At 39.3% G+C, this 12621-nt stretch overlaps 1 protein-coding gene across 2 annotated transcripts; it reads left to right on the top strand.

Moving 5' to 3' along the window:
• The first annotated feature begins 519 nt into the window (after positions 1 to 519).
• mapk14a (mitogen-activated protein kinase 14a) lies at positions 520 to 11196 on the top strand. Of its 2 annotated transcripts, none has more exons than XM_072450092.1 (12): positions 520 to 910; positions 2525 to 2654; positions 3336 to 3394; positions 5138 to 5249; positions 5359 to 5388; positions 5652 to 5699; positions 5783 to 5897; positions 5971 to 6042; positions 7030 to 7109; positions 7786 to 7864; positions 7985 to 8158; positions 10299 to 11196. In XM_072450092.1, the coding sequence occupies exons 1-12, from the start codon at positions 792 to 794 to the stop codon at positions 10361 to 10363; spliced, it is 1083 nt and encodes a 360-aa protein (XP_072306193.1). In that variant the 5' UTR covers positions 520 to 791; the 3' UTR covers positions 10364 to 11196. The 2 variants fall into 2 exon arrangements, with proteins under 2 accessions (XP_072306193.1, XP_072306192.1); XM_072450091.1 differs by lacking the exon at positions 7030 to 7109 and adding an exon at positions 6684 to 6763.
• Positions 11197 to 12621: the final 1425 nt, after the last annotated feature.

The raw sequence follows: 12621 nt of genomic DNA, 5'->3' as shown, positions 1-12621 counted from the left end.
AAACTTCTGGGAATGGTGAGCAAATATGACTCAATTTGTTTAATAACGACAGGGAAAAGAGGGATACCGATGATGAAAATGTACTTTTATGAATATAAAATTTGCTAAATATAAGTATTAAATTAATTGCCTTTTTTTTTGTTTTTACTATAGTCGACTTTTGTATCAAGAAAACCAAAAATTATATGTTAAAATTTTAAACTAAAGTTGGGTTCAATATGACGTATTATAAATTGTAAACAATTTCTCCAAAAGGTTTTAATAATAGTGCAATTCCAAAAAAGGTGACTAAGTGTTTCAGGGTATTTTTTTTTTTACAAACAGTGCAGTTGGGGTCAATTGTTTGATATATCGTAGCATAAATTGAATAGTGGGGTAAGAATGAGTTTAAAAGAGACATCTTTCATCTTATTGTGTATAAAAAGACACATATACATTGTTGTTTATATTTAACTTTGAGTTCAGTTGAAGCGGTCACAGGAGACACTGCTGTTCTCGCGAGACTTCGCTGCATGTTGCACGCAGAAGGTGAACTCTCGGGAGTTGCCTGGTTCGGACTGTGGCAGTTTGAGAAGAGAAAAGCGTTCAAAAGCCGCATACATGACGGAGATTTTCAGAAACACTCGCGCGCGATAGTATTTTAGCGTGTTGCGTGTAAGTTGTGCCATAAAGGAGAGAATAGTTCATCGCTGTTTTCTTACTTTTGGACTTTGCAAACTCCACCTCGGGCTGCACCGCTCGGAGTTTCCACCTCGGAGTTCACTCGCGGCTCCGTGGGCAGTTTTGCAGAAATGTCGCAGAACGACAGGCACAAGTTTTACCGACAGGACGTCAACAAAACCATCTGGGAAGTGCCAGAGCGGTACCAGAACCTGTTACCGGTCGGCTCGGGTGCATATGGATCTGTATGGTACGTGTTTGACTCACTTTGTGGCGCTTAGTCACCTATAATAACCCCATTCATTCAGCGCAGGCCTGTGTTAGCTAAAGTTAGATTAGCTCCTCAAGTCACCTCCTCAGGGAAGTGCAGTGTGCAGGCTTTCCCCGCGACAACATTCACCTGAAACATTCACTGCCATTGTTCAGGGACGTCAATAAACTCACAGTTGGTTTGTAACCTCATGTCAGAAGCTACACATTTCAATAAATCAAATCTACACAAGTTGTATACAATCATACTGTTCACATGAGAGGACAGAGTGGCTGGAAAGGTATGTATTCTTCTCCCTCGTCCCACAGTCTGACACCAAAACACATTTTATTTGAATTCATCTGTGGCATTTGCTTCCTCACGGTCCAATTTGGAAAGTATGCTGTTCTACCATTTCTCCAAATAAACACCAACACTGTTTTGGTGTGACAGTGGTAAAGTTAGTTTGCATTATTGCAAGAAGACTCTGGGTCAACAGGTACCATCAAGTTAAAACAAGACCTGTCTTGTTGATTAAACAGTAGTGAGTGTACAAGTGTTATCTAGGACACTAATGTTGGGTCTAGCGTGGTCCAATGGGCAGATGTTTGTTTTGCAAATGGAAAAGGACAGCTGTGCTGTTGCCGGGCAACTCCATAATCTGTCTCTGGTCAGATTACTGTCCGCTCTCTGCTCAGACGGATTGTTTTTCCTAAACTGTCCTTTACAACTGTTTACCCCGCTGCATGTTATAATGAACCCACACTGCTGTAATTAGATTCATGATTAAACTCCAGTGACTTTATTGAAGCCGTCTGAATATGGCTCAGGTAAAAAGTCAACATTATATATTTGAGTATTTTGTCTTTTCTGTTATTGTTTGTGTGTGAATGTCATCTGGACACTGTTTTTAGAAAAACAAGACATTTCAACTTTCATCCAAGAATGAGAGTCAAATTGTGTTGTTTTCTAATGACTACAACTGAATGTTTCTACAATGGTACACTTAATGAATAAGGCACAGACTTATTAAAAGTACAAAATATATATGGGTTTCAGAATAATGAGAAATGAGGACCGCTGTGGGAAAAACAGGAAGCTGAAACCCATGAATATATGTATTCAAATATTCATTCCATGTGCATATAAAAAGACAACGCTTTACTTTACTTTTTAACGAAAAGAAAGTCAAATATATTCTTCCAAAAGTCTGAACTCTAGACCTGTTACTTCAAGGACCAAAAGCTGCTCATTGGCATTTAGAAACGTTTGGTCAAATGCACTCTCCCAGCAATTGCAACAGGAAAAGTGACAGGGGAAGTCTTTTATATGTCATTCATGAGATTATGGAGGAGGATCAGGCCTGATGCAGCTGGACAGAATCTGGCTCCTGTAATTGCTGAGAGATGACATTTTGTGCTGATGTTCCTCTTTCCTTTGCCTTCAGCAGCCCTAGTTTCTCAATGTAGTGTCTACTGCAGATTCATCTCCTTCTCAGGTCCTGACACACTTTTCCTCACACTTACTTAGATTCTCTTTCTTACTGTCATTATGTACTTGTTACTCTTGAATTATCACTCTCTTATCTTTCTTGACTCTTGTCTTATCCCACAGTTCTGCTTATGATGAGAAAACCGGGTTGAAAGTCGCTGTAAAGAAGCTCTCCCGACCCTTTCAATCCATCATCCACGCAAAGAGGACATACAGAGAGCTGCGGCTGCTCAAGCACATGAAACACGAAAATGTGAGTTAAGGGGGGAAAATCTATATATATATATATATATATATATATATATATATATATATATATATATATATATATATATATATATATATATATATATATATATATATATTATATTATATTATATTATATTATATTATATTATATTATATTATATTATATTATATTATATTATATTATATTATATTATATTATATTATATTATATATATATATATTATATTATATATATATATTATATATATATTATATATATATATTATATATATATTATATATATATTATATATATATTATATATATATATTATATATATATTATATATATATAATCACATGTATCACTAGCATTTGAGAGTGAAGTAAAATCCTTGCAACGTTTTTTGAGAAGACTTTTTTCTGCTGTATAATTGTAGTCAATGACACTCGAGGCTCATTATTTTATGTATATTTTGGACAATTTAAATTGCAAAATTGATCTAAAACAATATAGAAATGGGTGGGCTGACTTACGGTTGAAGGAGTTCTGCAAACCGAAGATCCAGTTATTTTGTGTTTTGCAGTGGACACTAATTGTAAATAATTGTAGAGAAATTGCTTGTTTCCTTGTGTCATTTTTATTCCAACCACAGCGTTTTACCATTTGGTGCCGCTTTAGTTGTTAATTTTTTTGCCTTCTTGCAGGTAATCGGATTATTAGATGTATTCTCCCCAACACCAAGTCTAAAGGAGTTTAAGGATGTGTAAGTTGTTTTCTTTCATTTAAAGTCTGTACAGTACATGTGCTTGTGTCTAAGGCTGGAAACCACCCGGGGGCCGCCACACACTGGAACATTCTCAAACGTTACACTCTTGAGAGTTTCACCTCTGGCTGCAACTGTGACTTGCTCGTGCTTCCTTCCTTCTACTTTCGAATTCTCATTTCTTCTCTAAGCTCTGTTGTTGTTGTTGTTGTTGTTGTTGTTGTTGATGTCAGCAGTGGTGGTAATTTTTCTGAATATTGCTTGTGGTTTGAAATGGAAAGTAGTGGTGAGACATTGCTTCAACAATGTGTGAGTTTGTTTTTTAGGACGTACACTTGATTTGAATTGACAGATGATCACAGCACTCTAAACATACAATTGGTAAAAATGGTCTCGACTAAGCCTAGCACAAAGCTCTTAACATGGGTCCCGCTGCTCTGCTCCTGGGGACAGGCCCCAGCGGTACTGAAGGACGGGTCAATTGCATAGGACAAATTTCCTTACGAAGACAAAAAAATTACCTTAAATTAAAATATACATTTCAAACCTAATTTGCTTCCTGTTGTCATACCATGCAGATCTTTTATATCACACATGCAACACCCATGTCTATTACGCAGAGGCTCTCAACTCTGCTTTGCATTAACACAGTGTTATGACACTTGATTTAGGAGGAAGAAACCTTCCTTTTGGCTTTGTCGAGATTAGAACATTTTTGGCACATTATGAACTTTCATTTTGAGTGACATCACAGTAGCATTACCAGGCTCCTGTAGAGTCAAACCCTGGCTCCTCTAAGGAATAAAGTCTGGCGGTAATGCAACACTCGGATGTCAACCGCCATAAAACAACAACAACAACAACAACAACAACAACAACCCTGGCTCCTCTTTCTATCAGAGACAGGAAAACTTGGATCACTATTTATATCTTTTTTTCCAAAGCAATGAACTTCAGAGAGCGTTTGCTTTGGTGTTCAAGCACAGCCAGCTGCTATTTTATCTCTCTCTCTGTCTCTCTGTCTCTCTGTCTCTGTCTCTTGCTGTCTCTCTTGCTGTCTCTCTCGCCCTCTGTCTCTCTCTTGTCTCTCTGTCTCGGTCTCTCTTGTCTCGCTCTGTCTCTGTCTCTCTTGTCTCGCTCTGTCTCTCTTGCTCTCGCTCTCTCTCTCTCTCAGAATAGGAGAGTATTTATGACGAAGGAATTTGTTGAGCCCGGCCCAGAGTGATGAGGCAGCTTATGGCATTGTGTATTTTGGCTGTGAAAGTGCCACTGGAGCATCCTGTTCTCTCCGCCTTGCTGAAGCTCTCTATTTGTGTTTGTTTTAAAGTCTGGAATTATATTTGAATGATCCATCAATGTTTCCAGATAAAGCTAATTTGTCTTGAGTGTGTAACTAAATAATATGCCTTGTTGTGAAGGGTCACGTCTGGCCTTTTAAAAGAGAGAAGTGAAAAGACGGTGGCAGCTAGCACAGTTTTTAAGCTCAGTGGAAATGGCCACACAATTTAAAAATAAACAATGAACATGTTATATATATATTTACAATTATGAATGCCAATATCTATATAAATGGCAATAATTTTAATGTATTATTGTACACTGAAATAAATAAAATATATAAAATAATGCAGAATTAAAGATTATTTTGGCCTTTTTGCTTTTTTTGATGAACAGATGTAACTTCATTGTGAGGGTGAAGATCAATTCTTTTTTTTATAGCAAATTGTGTCTTTTGTTTGTCAGATATCTGGTCACTCATCTAATGGGAGCTGATCTGAACAACATAGTTAAATGCCAGAAACTGACAGATGACCATGTACAATTCCTCATATACCAGATTCTCAGAGGACTAAAGGTGAGAACAAATAAACAAACTCTGTTGTACTTAATCTATGAGCCATTTAGGATAAATGCTTCCTGATCTGAACTGATAATGTTACCGGATCTGTTTTCCTCTCTTTCAGTATATCCATTCTGCTGACATTATTCACAGAGTAAGTCACGTGTTTTGTCATCTTAATCTATATTACTTTGGCCTACATTTTTAAGTGTGAAACTGTATTTTATTGCATTGTTACTTGGTAGTAGACTTGTACAAGCAAGCAGGAACCAAAGTTATGAATGCTGCCCTAGTTTCACATGATGTACTATCCTTCTTTTATGAAACTCGAATGTTTTCCCAATGTGTAGTGGAAGTGGAAGTGGAAAAATTATAACCTTTTGTTCGCTCATGAAGCAAGTACATTTTTTTTTTTAGGATCTGAAACCAAGTAACCTGGCTGTGAATGAAGACTGTGAACTCAAAGTGAGTGTAATGGACATCAGTGCTTATTTTGTTTGCATCTCCGTTTAAAACACCCGTATTTCCACTGATTTACATTTCTCCAGATTTTGGACTTTGGTTTGGCTCGCCAGACTGATGATGAGATGACCGGATATGTGGCCACCCGCTGGTACCGAGCCCCAGAGATCATGCTCAACTGGATGCATTACAATATGACAGGTACTGTAGGTAATGGACGTCATGCAAGTGACAAATCCCAGCTTTGTTTTAAATCTGTGGTTGTGTGTTTTAGTGGACATTTGGTCTGTGGGGTGTATAATGGCAGAGCTGCTCACTGGAAGGACACTGTTTCCTGGCACTGACCGTATCCTTTGCATTAAGCGTCTCTGATGAATAATTGCTTAACATTTACTCAATTACAATGCCCATTTCTCAGTATTCGGATTCATTGTTTTTTTTTTCTGTCTTTTGATCCCAGGTCTAATCAAACATCATTGCAAAACATGAATACAAATGAAAAAGATGGATAGAAACTCTTAATCTTTTTGCATCTAAACAGTGAAATCAGTTTTTTGCTATCTATTAAAATCACCATTTCTGTCAGAAATTACCTGAAAAATAATTGCTTTGATTCCTGATGAATAGAACTTTACACTTAGATGACTTTAATTAGAATACAATTTTACTCCAATGCGCTTTTGGCTTAGCTCTTTTTGTTTTTCATTTGCTGTTGCTCATTCCCTCTTGCTTTGTGTATGTTTGCACTTTCAGCTCTGGTGGAAGCAGTCTTTTGTGCAATTATTCAAAGCCACTCTGTACATAATGTACACTTTTAAACATGCCTAATCGCTTGAAAAGCGTTAGTTCCGCCTTCTATCTACTCAGCTTTTGGAGCTCTGCTTGTGAGAACTCTGCTGTTGTCAGCTGTGTTATAAAAATGAAACTAATAATGTCACACTTGTCATCCATGGCGTTGTCTGGTGTTCCTTTACCATGTGCTGGTAGACATTGACCAGTTGAAGCTAATCATGCTCCTTGTGGGGACCCCAGAGCCGTCTCTCTTGAAGAAAATCTCTTCAGAGTCTGTGAGTTCTTAAAGTTATGCATGTTTTACAAATGTTTGGTTGCGTTAGCTCTCATGTCTCCAGCGTGCTTCCTTGCTGGCAAGCATGCTGTTGTCTGGTGCTTGGTTTTGTGGATGTAGATGGTATGAATGTTTGACACCTGTTTATCTTCCCCTACATTCTAACTGCTATAATATGTCAAATGTTCCAGCTTACCAACATATTATAAAGCAGCCTTTTCCATTCTTGGCTCTGTCGCTATACACACCTTGACACAAGCTTCGTAGATATAAACCAGCTACAGCAGATCATGCGTTTGACAGGAACACCCCCGACTTCTCTAATAAACAGGATGCCCAGTCACGAGGTGAGACGATGAGGTGCGTCTTCAGTGAGGCCTTCACTTCTTCCTGATTTAACATAACTTCTGGCTAAATACTAGACATTACAGTAGAGTATTTATATTGTATAATTGTATTTAGTGTTAAAGATCACATTTCTGTGTGAACTAACTTGCTACATCTAACAAGGAACTTGTCATGTAAACCATATCTTGATCCTCTGTTATGTTAATTAAACTGAGTTTGCATTTATTTTTGGACAGTCATAAACATGGATATGCTCCAGCAATGCCATAGGCATAGTTTGCAAATAACATGTACTGACTCTGACTGGAGTTCTGAGCTATTTTCTCGCACTTTAATTATAAAACATTACTAATTTCCTACAGTGAAAGTGATATTCCTACAACCAGTTATGAGCATCCCATGCACAATATTAAATTGAAGTAAGAACTGATGTTGGTTAATATTTATATTTCTTCCTTGATTTGCCTGTGCTTTCTGTCTGTTTTTTGAACTCTTGAAAATATGTAACTGTTCTAAGTTCTGTTGCCTGTTACCTTGTCAGAATTGTCATAGTTTTGCGTGTGCGTGTGCGTGTGTGTGTGTGTGTGTGTTTTTCCTCCATGTAATTGTGCAGTAAAGTCTGAGATTGCACTTTGTTTTGCCGCAGCTCGTCATGACATTTTATTTTGTTTTTAGGCCAGAAATTACGTCATGTCCTTGCCTCTCATGAACAAGAGGAACTTTGCTGACGTTTTTATTGGTGCCAACCCGCTAGGTAATTATTGTTTGACTTGAGTATTTCTATGCACCTCGCCTATGATAAAATACCGCTAGCTCTATTTTTTTATGTTTGCTGCATGGAAGATGTCTTGTGCATAATTTTTTCTTTTGTAAGCTGTGGATCTTTTGGAGAAAATGCTGGTCTTGGATACAGACCAGCGGATAACAGCAGCTGAAGCCTTGGCTCATCCATATTTCAGTCAGTACCATGACCCAGATGACGAACCAGTGGCCGACCCTTACGACCAGAGCTTTGAGAGCCGAGAGCTGGACATTGAGGAGTGGAAACGTATGTTACATTAAACTTAACCTTAATTAGTATTGTATCACTAACCAGTGGGCTTTTGTATTTGTAATTTAGTTTAAATGGATTGGTTTATTTGATACGGTGAGAGGATTTCCAGCTTTTTTGCTTTATGGTCAATAAATATAATATAAAATGCTGTACATCTGTACTGTACAGCATTTTATATTATATTTATTTACCATAATATGACCACTGAAGGTATCCAAACCAAATTATTCTCATAATTACAGCTATTACATTTTGGTCTTCTATTTCTTCTGCTTTACAAAGTTCAATTCCTTTTATTTTATTCATAGTATTTGATGTTGTTGTTATTATTGTTATTATTATCATGATGTTTATTTGGTCAGGGGAGTGCATGTTACATGACGCATCATCCATCTAAATTCTTCCACCCGGGGCCGGGTCCTGGGGGCAGTAATTTAAGCAGGGACTCGGACTTCCTTCACCCTAGACACTTTCTCCAGCTCCTCCGGAGGGATCCCAAGGCGTTTCCAGGCCAGCTGAGAGACCTAGCCTCTCCAGCGTGTCCTGGGTCTTTCCCTGGGTCTCTTCCCAGTGGGACATGCCCGAAACACCTCCCCAAGGAGGCGCCCAGGAGGCATCCATGACAGATGCCTGTGCCACCTCAGCTGGAGGAGCAGCGGCTCTACTGAGCTCCTCTCGTGTGACTGAGCTTTCTCACACTCTCTAAGAGAGCGCCCACCCACCCTGCGGAGGAAACTAATTTCGACCGCTTCTCCTTTTGGTCATTAATCAAAGCTCATGACCATAGGTGAGAGCCGGAATGTTGATTGACTGGTAAACTGAGAGCTCTGCCTTCGATTCTTAATCACAATGGTGAGCAAACACAGCTCCTGTTCCGGTCATACAGGGACCGGACTCCATACTCAAGTCTCAAGACTCAATGTCAAGATTAACCATATTTTTTTCAATCATCACGATTATTTATGGCTATTAGTCAAGTTTATTTTATTTTTTTTTTGGAATCTGCGATTATCTGCAGAAATGTCTCCAGGCGCAACACGAGTCACGGCGGCGTGCACGTGTGCCAGAGCCCAGCGTGTCAACGCGTCGTACACGTGACTGTGGCGCCTTGAAAAACTGGTCCGTTGCACACTGAGACGGAGGTCCACACTAGTGCGAGAAGTTTTATTAAAAAAAAATGTTATGGCACTGCTTCATGAGTTTACAGGGGGCAGAGCAAGGGTCCCCACCACTGACAGCGTGAGCCGAAAGTAGAGGGGGAGCGAGAGAGAGAGAGAGACTCTAAAATTTATATTGTGACATCCCTACTCCCTGAGCACCCCCCAAAGGACACCAGGAGGGACACAGTTAAAAACCTTCTCCAGATCCACAAAGCACACGTGGACTGGTTGTGAAAACTCCCATGAACTCCTCAAGCACCCGATGGAGAGTAAAGAGCTGGTCCAGTGTTCCACGACGAGGACGAAAATCACTTTGCTCCTCCTGAATCCGAGGTTCGAACATCGGTCGGATTCTCCTCTCTAGTACCCATAGACCTTACCGGGGAGGCTGAGGAGTGTGATCCCTCTGAAATTGGAACACACCCTTGAGTCCCGCTTCTTGAACAGCGAGACCACCACCCCAGTCTGCCAGTCCAGAAGCACTGTCCCAGACCGCCACGCAATATTGCAGAGACGTGTCAGCCAAGACAGTCCTGCAACATCCAGAGACATCCGTGTACTCAGGGCGGATCTCATCCACCTCCGGAGTCCTGCCACAGAGAAGTTTGTAACAACCTCAGTGACTTCAGCTTGGGTGATGGACGAGTCAGACTCCAAGTCCGTCTTCCTCTTCGGAAGACGTGACTGCAGGATTGAGGAGATCCTCAAAGTATCATCTGACATCCCCAGTCAAGGTCAACAGCTCTCCATCTGCACCATAAACAGTGGCCGGGAGATATAGTCCCAGTTTCTCAATGATCCCATCTATTCTTAACTTCCGAGATCCGATGAGATCGGAAATGGTGGCCACATGTTAAACTTGTTTATTGGTTTATCTTTATATATCTTGAGTATCTTTTTGTACTATTGCAACACTAAATTTACCCCTGTGCAACAAATACTTTTTTTTCTTAATTTATCTTTCTCTCCTGCAGGATTAACTTATGAGGAGATCGTAAGTTTTGAGCCACCACTCTTTAGTGAAGATGACATGGAATAACTGCAGCGACAATGGCATCCAAAAATGTGCTACAATGCTTTTTTAAATGAAACTCAAAACACTTCTGCCATATTAATAAGTGTTATATTTTGGAGGAAACTGTTAAAAAGGGAACAGTACCAGTGTGAGGAATCTCCATAACACTTTATTTTTATTTATAGACCACTATGCCAATATTTTAACTGGTACTGATATTTATACTTCTGGCCATTAGATGAAATACTTTTATCATATTTTATATCACTTGATCACTGTGACTTTCAAAAATACGATGCTGAATTTTTTGGACCTATAGCTGTGCTTTCTTGAATATTTTGTGAAATTGTTTATCTTAAGTTATAAGCGTTTTGTGTTTTCAGTATGCTAGTCCCTTTCACTTTGCCAAAATATCCTACTCAGTGCCGTGGCCTGAATAACTAAACCACATTAGTTTCAGGAGCGAATTAACATAAAGATATTTTTGTAAAGTTATTCAGATCTATATTTAGGCAGTTGAGCCCCGATGTCACATTTATCAGTGTCATTCCTAGCTCGCTGTAAAAAGTGCAGAATAATTAATGTATTATAGCTGGCTTTTACATTTTCAGATATTGTGGTTATGTTATCATTTTTAGTTTGAGATGATTTAAGAGCCGTGTAGGTTGAGACTTTGTCATTTAAGTGTTTCAGTGACAGAATTTAATGGTTAAGTGGATGTTTAAAAGAAGTATATCAGATGTATTTATACTGTGTTGAAGTGGTATTTATGAACTACTGTTGAATGGTTATTTTCAGTCTGGAAGAATGATTACTCTTTAGTGCTTCTCTGTAACAAATAAAGATGTATTTTTAAGTATGTTTCCTGTGCTGCTGTATATGATTTTGTGTGTGAGAATGTTTTTATTTCTATATCAATAAACTAATAAAATAAAATAAATTACTTTTTGTTGCAACCAACCCAGTACAGAACTTAATATCCGTATATAGTAATTTATGTTAGAATAATTGGACAGTTAATGATCCAATTCTTTACAGCTTCAACTGTCTAGAAATAGAAGTATAAACCATTCCAACACATTTGTCAGAACGTTTTTGAATGCCTAATTTGAATTTTATATTGTTTTCCATGCATTTCACTGTAGACAAGATGCAGTAAGTACAGCACCGATTTATAATGACTACAAATTATATTTATAAAAGCTGAATTCATAATCAAAAACTAGTTTATTAAGTATTATTGACGCTTGTTAACTACTTAAATAAGCGATTAGGGTCAGGTATTAAGAGTGGATCATTTTTTATAAACATGTACATGACGTCTTCTTCGGCGTTTTACCGCCACCTACTTTATTCTTTAGAGTTCTATTCTTTAGAGTTCTATTCTTTAGACTTTAGACTTCTATTCTTTAGAGTTATATTCTTTAGACTTTAGACTTCTATTCTTTAGAGTTCACCTGAACATAATCGTTGCTGTCCGGGGCCGACACTCTGCGGCTCAACACCCGGTCTGGAGAGACGGGAGATGGCGGAGGAGAGTGGATCGGGGATGGAAGACGTTCTGGACGGCGTGGAGGAGCAGCCTTTTCTGCCTGCACGTGCCCGTAAACGTAAAAAGTCCCTTAGCTCGTCCGAGGGTTCTGGGAATGAGCAGCAGGATGAGGCTGAAGCTATTGATGTCCGGGGTGAGAGCAGAGACTGTAAGGTGATCATAAAGCTTGCACAGGATAGTGCATCCTTTAAGGAGTGGAATTCAGTGGCATTGCCAAAGAGCCTAACTGTAGCTGTGGGAGTGATCAAGAGTGCGAGTGTCCTTAGAGATGGCTCGCTGCTGGTCGTGTGCAAGGACGCGGCTCAGCAACGGAAGGCGATTGGAACTAAACGTCTGGGTGGAAAGGACATTCTTGTGTCTAATGCTGAAAGAAACACGGTCAGAGGAGTTATCGTAGGTGTCCCTACGGCGACGTCTGTGGATGAAGTTAAGGAGAATTTGACGGGAGTTACGGTGGTGGACGCTAGGCGTTTGAAGGTGACCCGGTTTGGGGTACGATGTGACAGCTTGTCGGTAATGGTAACACTTGAAGGGAGGTGCCTGCCTAGTAAGGTGTTCATTGGGTACATGTGCTATAGCGTCAGGCCATATGTTCCGCCGCCCCTGCGTTGCTTTAAGTGCCAGCGCTTTGGGCATATTGCAGCGGTCTGTAGAGGGAGGCAAAGGTGTGGTAAATGTGCAGGAGATCATGAGTATGGGAAGTGTGACGTGGGTGCAAAACTGAAGTGCT

This window comes from Eucyclogobius newberryi, unplaced genomic scaffold (genome assembly GCF_026437365.1).
Source record: "Eucyclogobius newberryi isolate DKJ021-1_F unplaced genomic scaffold, fEucNew1.0.hap1 SCAF_17, whole genome shotgun sequence".
Lineage (NCBI taxonomy): Eukaryota > Metazoa > Chordata > Actinopteri > Gobiiformes > Gobiidae > Eucyclogobius > Eucyclogobius newberryi.
Note: the sequence above shows the minus strand (reverse complement) of the source record. Positions and strands in the feature narration are given on the sequence as shown.

Excerpts from the sequence above, each read along its gene's own strand:
- mapk14a (XM_072450092.1), top strand. The coding sequence starts at position 792 with ATGTCGCAGAACGACAGGCACAAGTTTTACCGACAGGACGTCAACAAA. Across the intron at positions 2,655-3,335 it reads AGCACATGAAACACGAAAAT|GTAATCGGATTATTAGATGT; the intron begins GTGAGTTAAGGG and ends GCCTTCTTGCAG. Across the intron at positions 8,159-10,298 it reads GGACATTGAGGAGTGGAAAC|GATTAACTTATGAGGAGATC; the intron begins GTATGTTACATT and ends TCTCTCCTGCAG.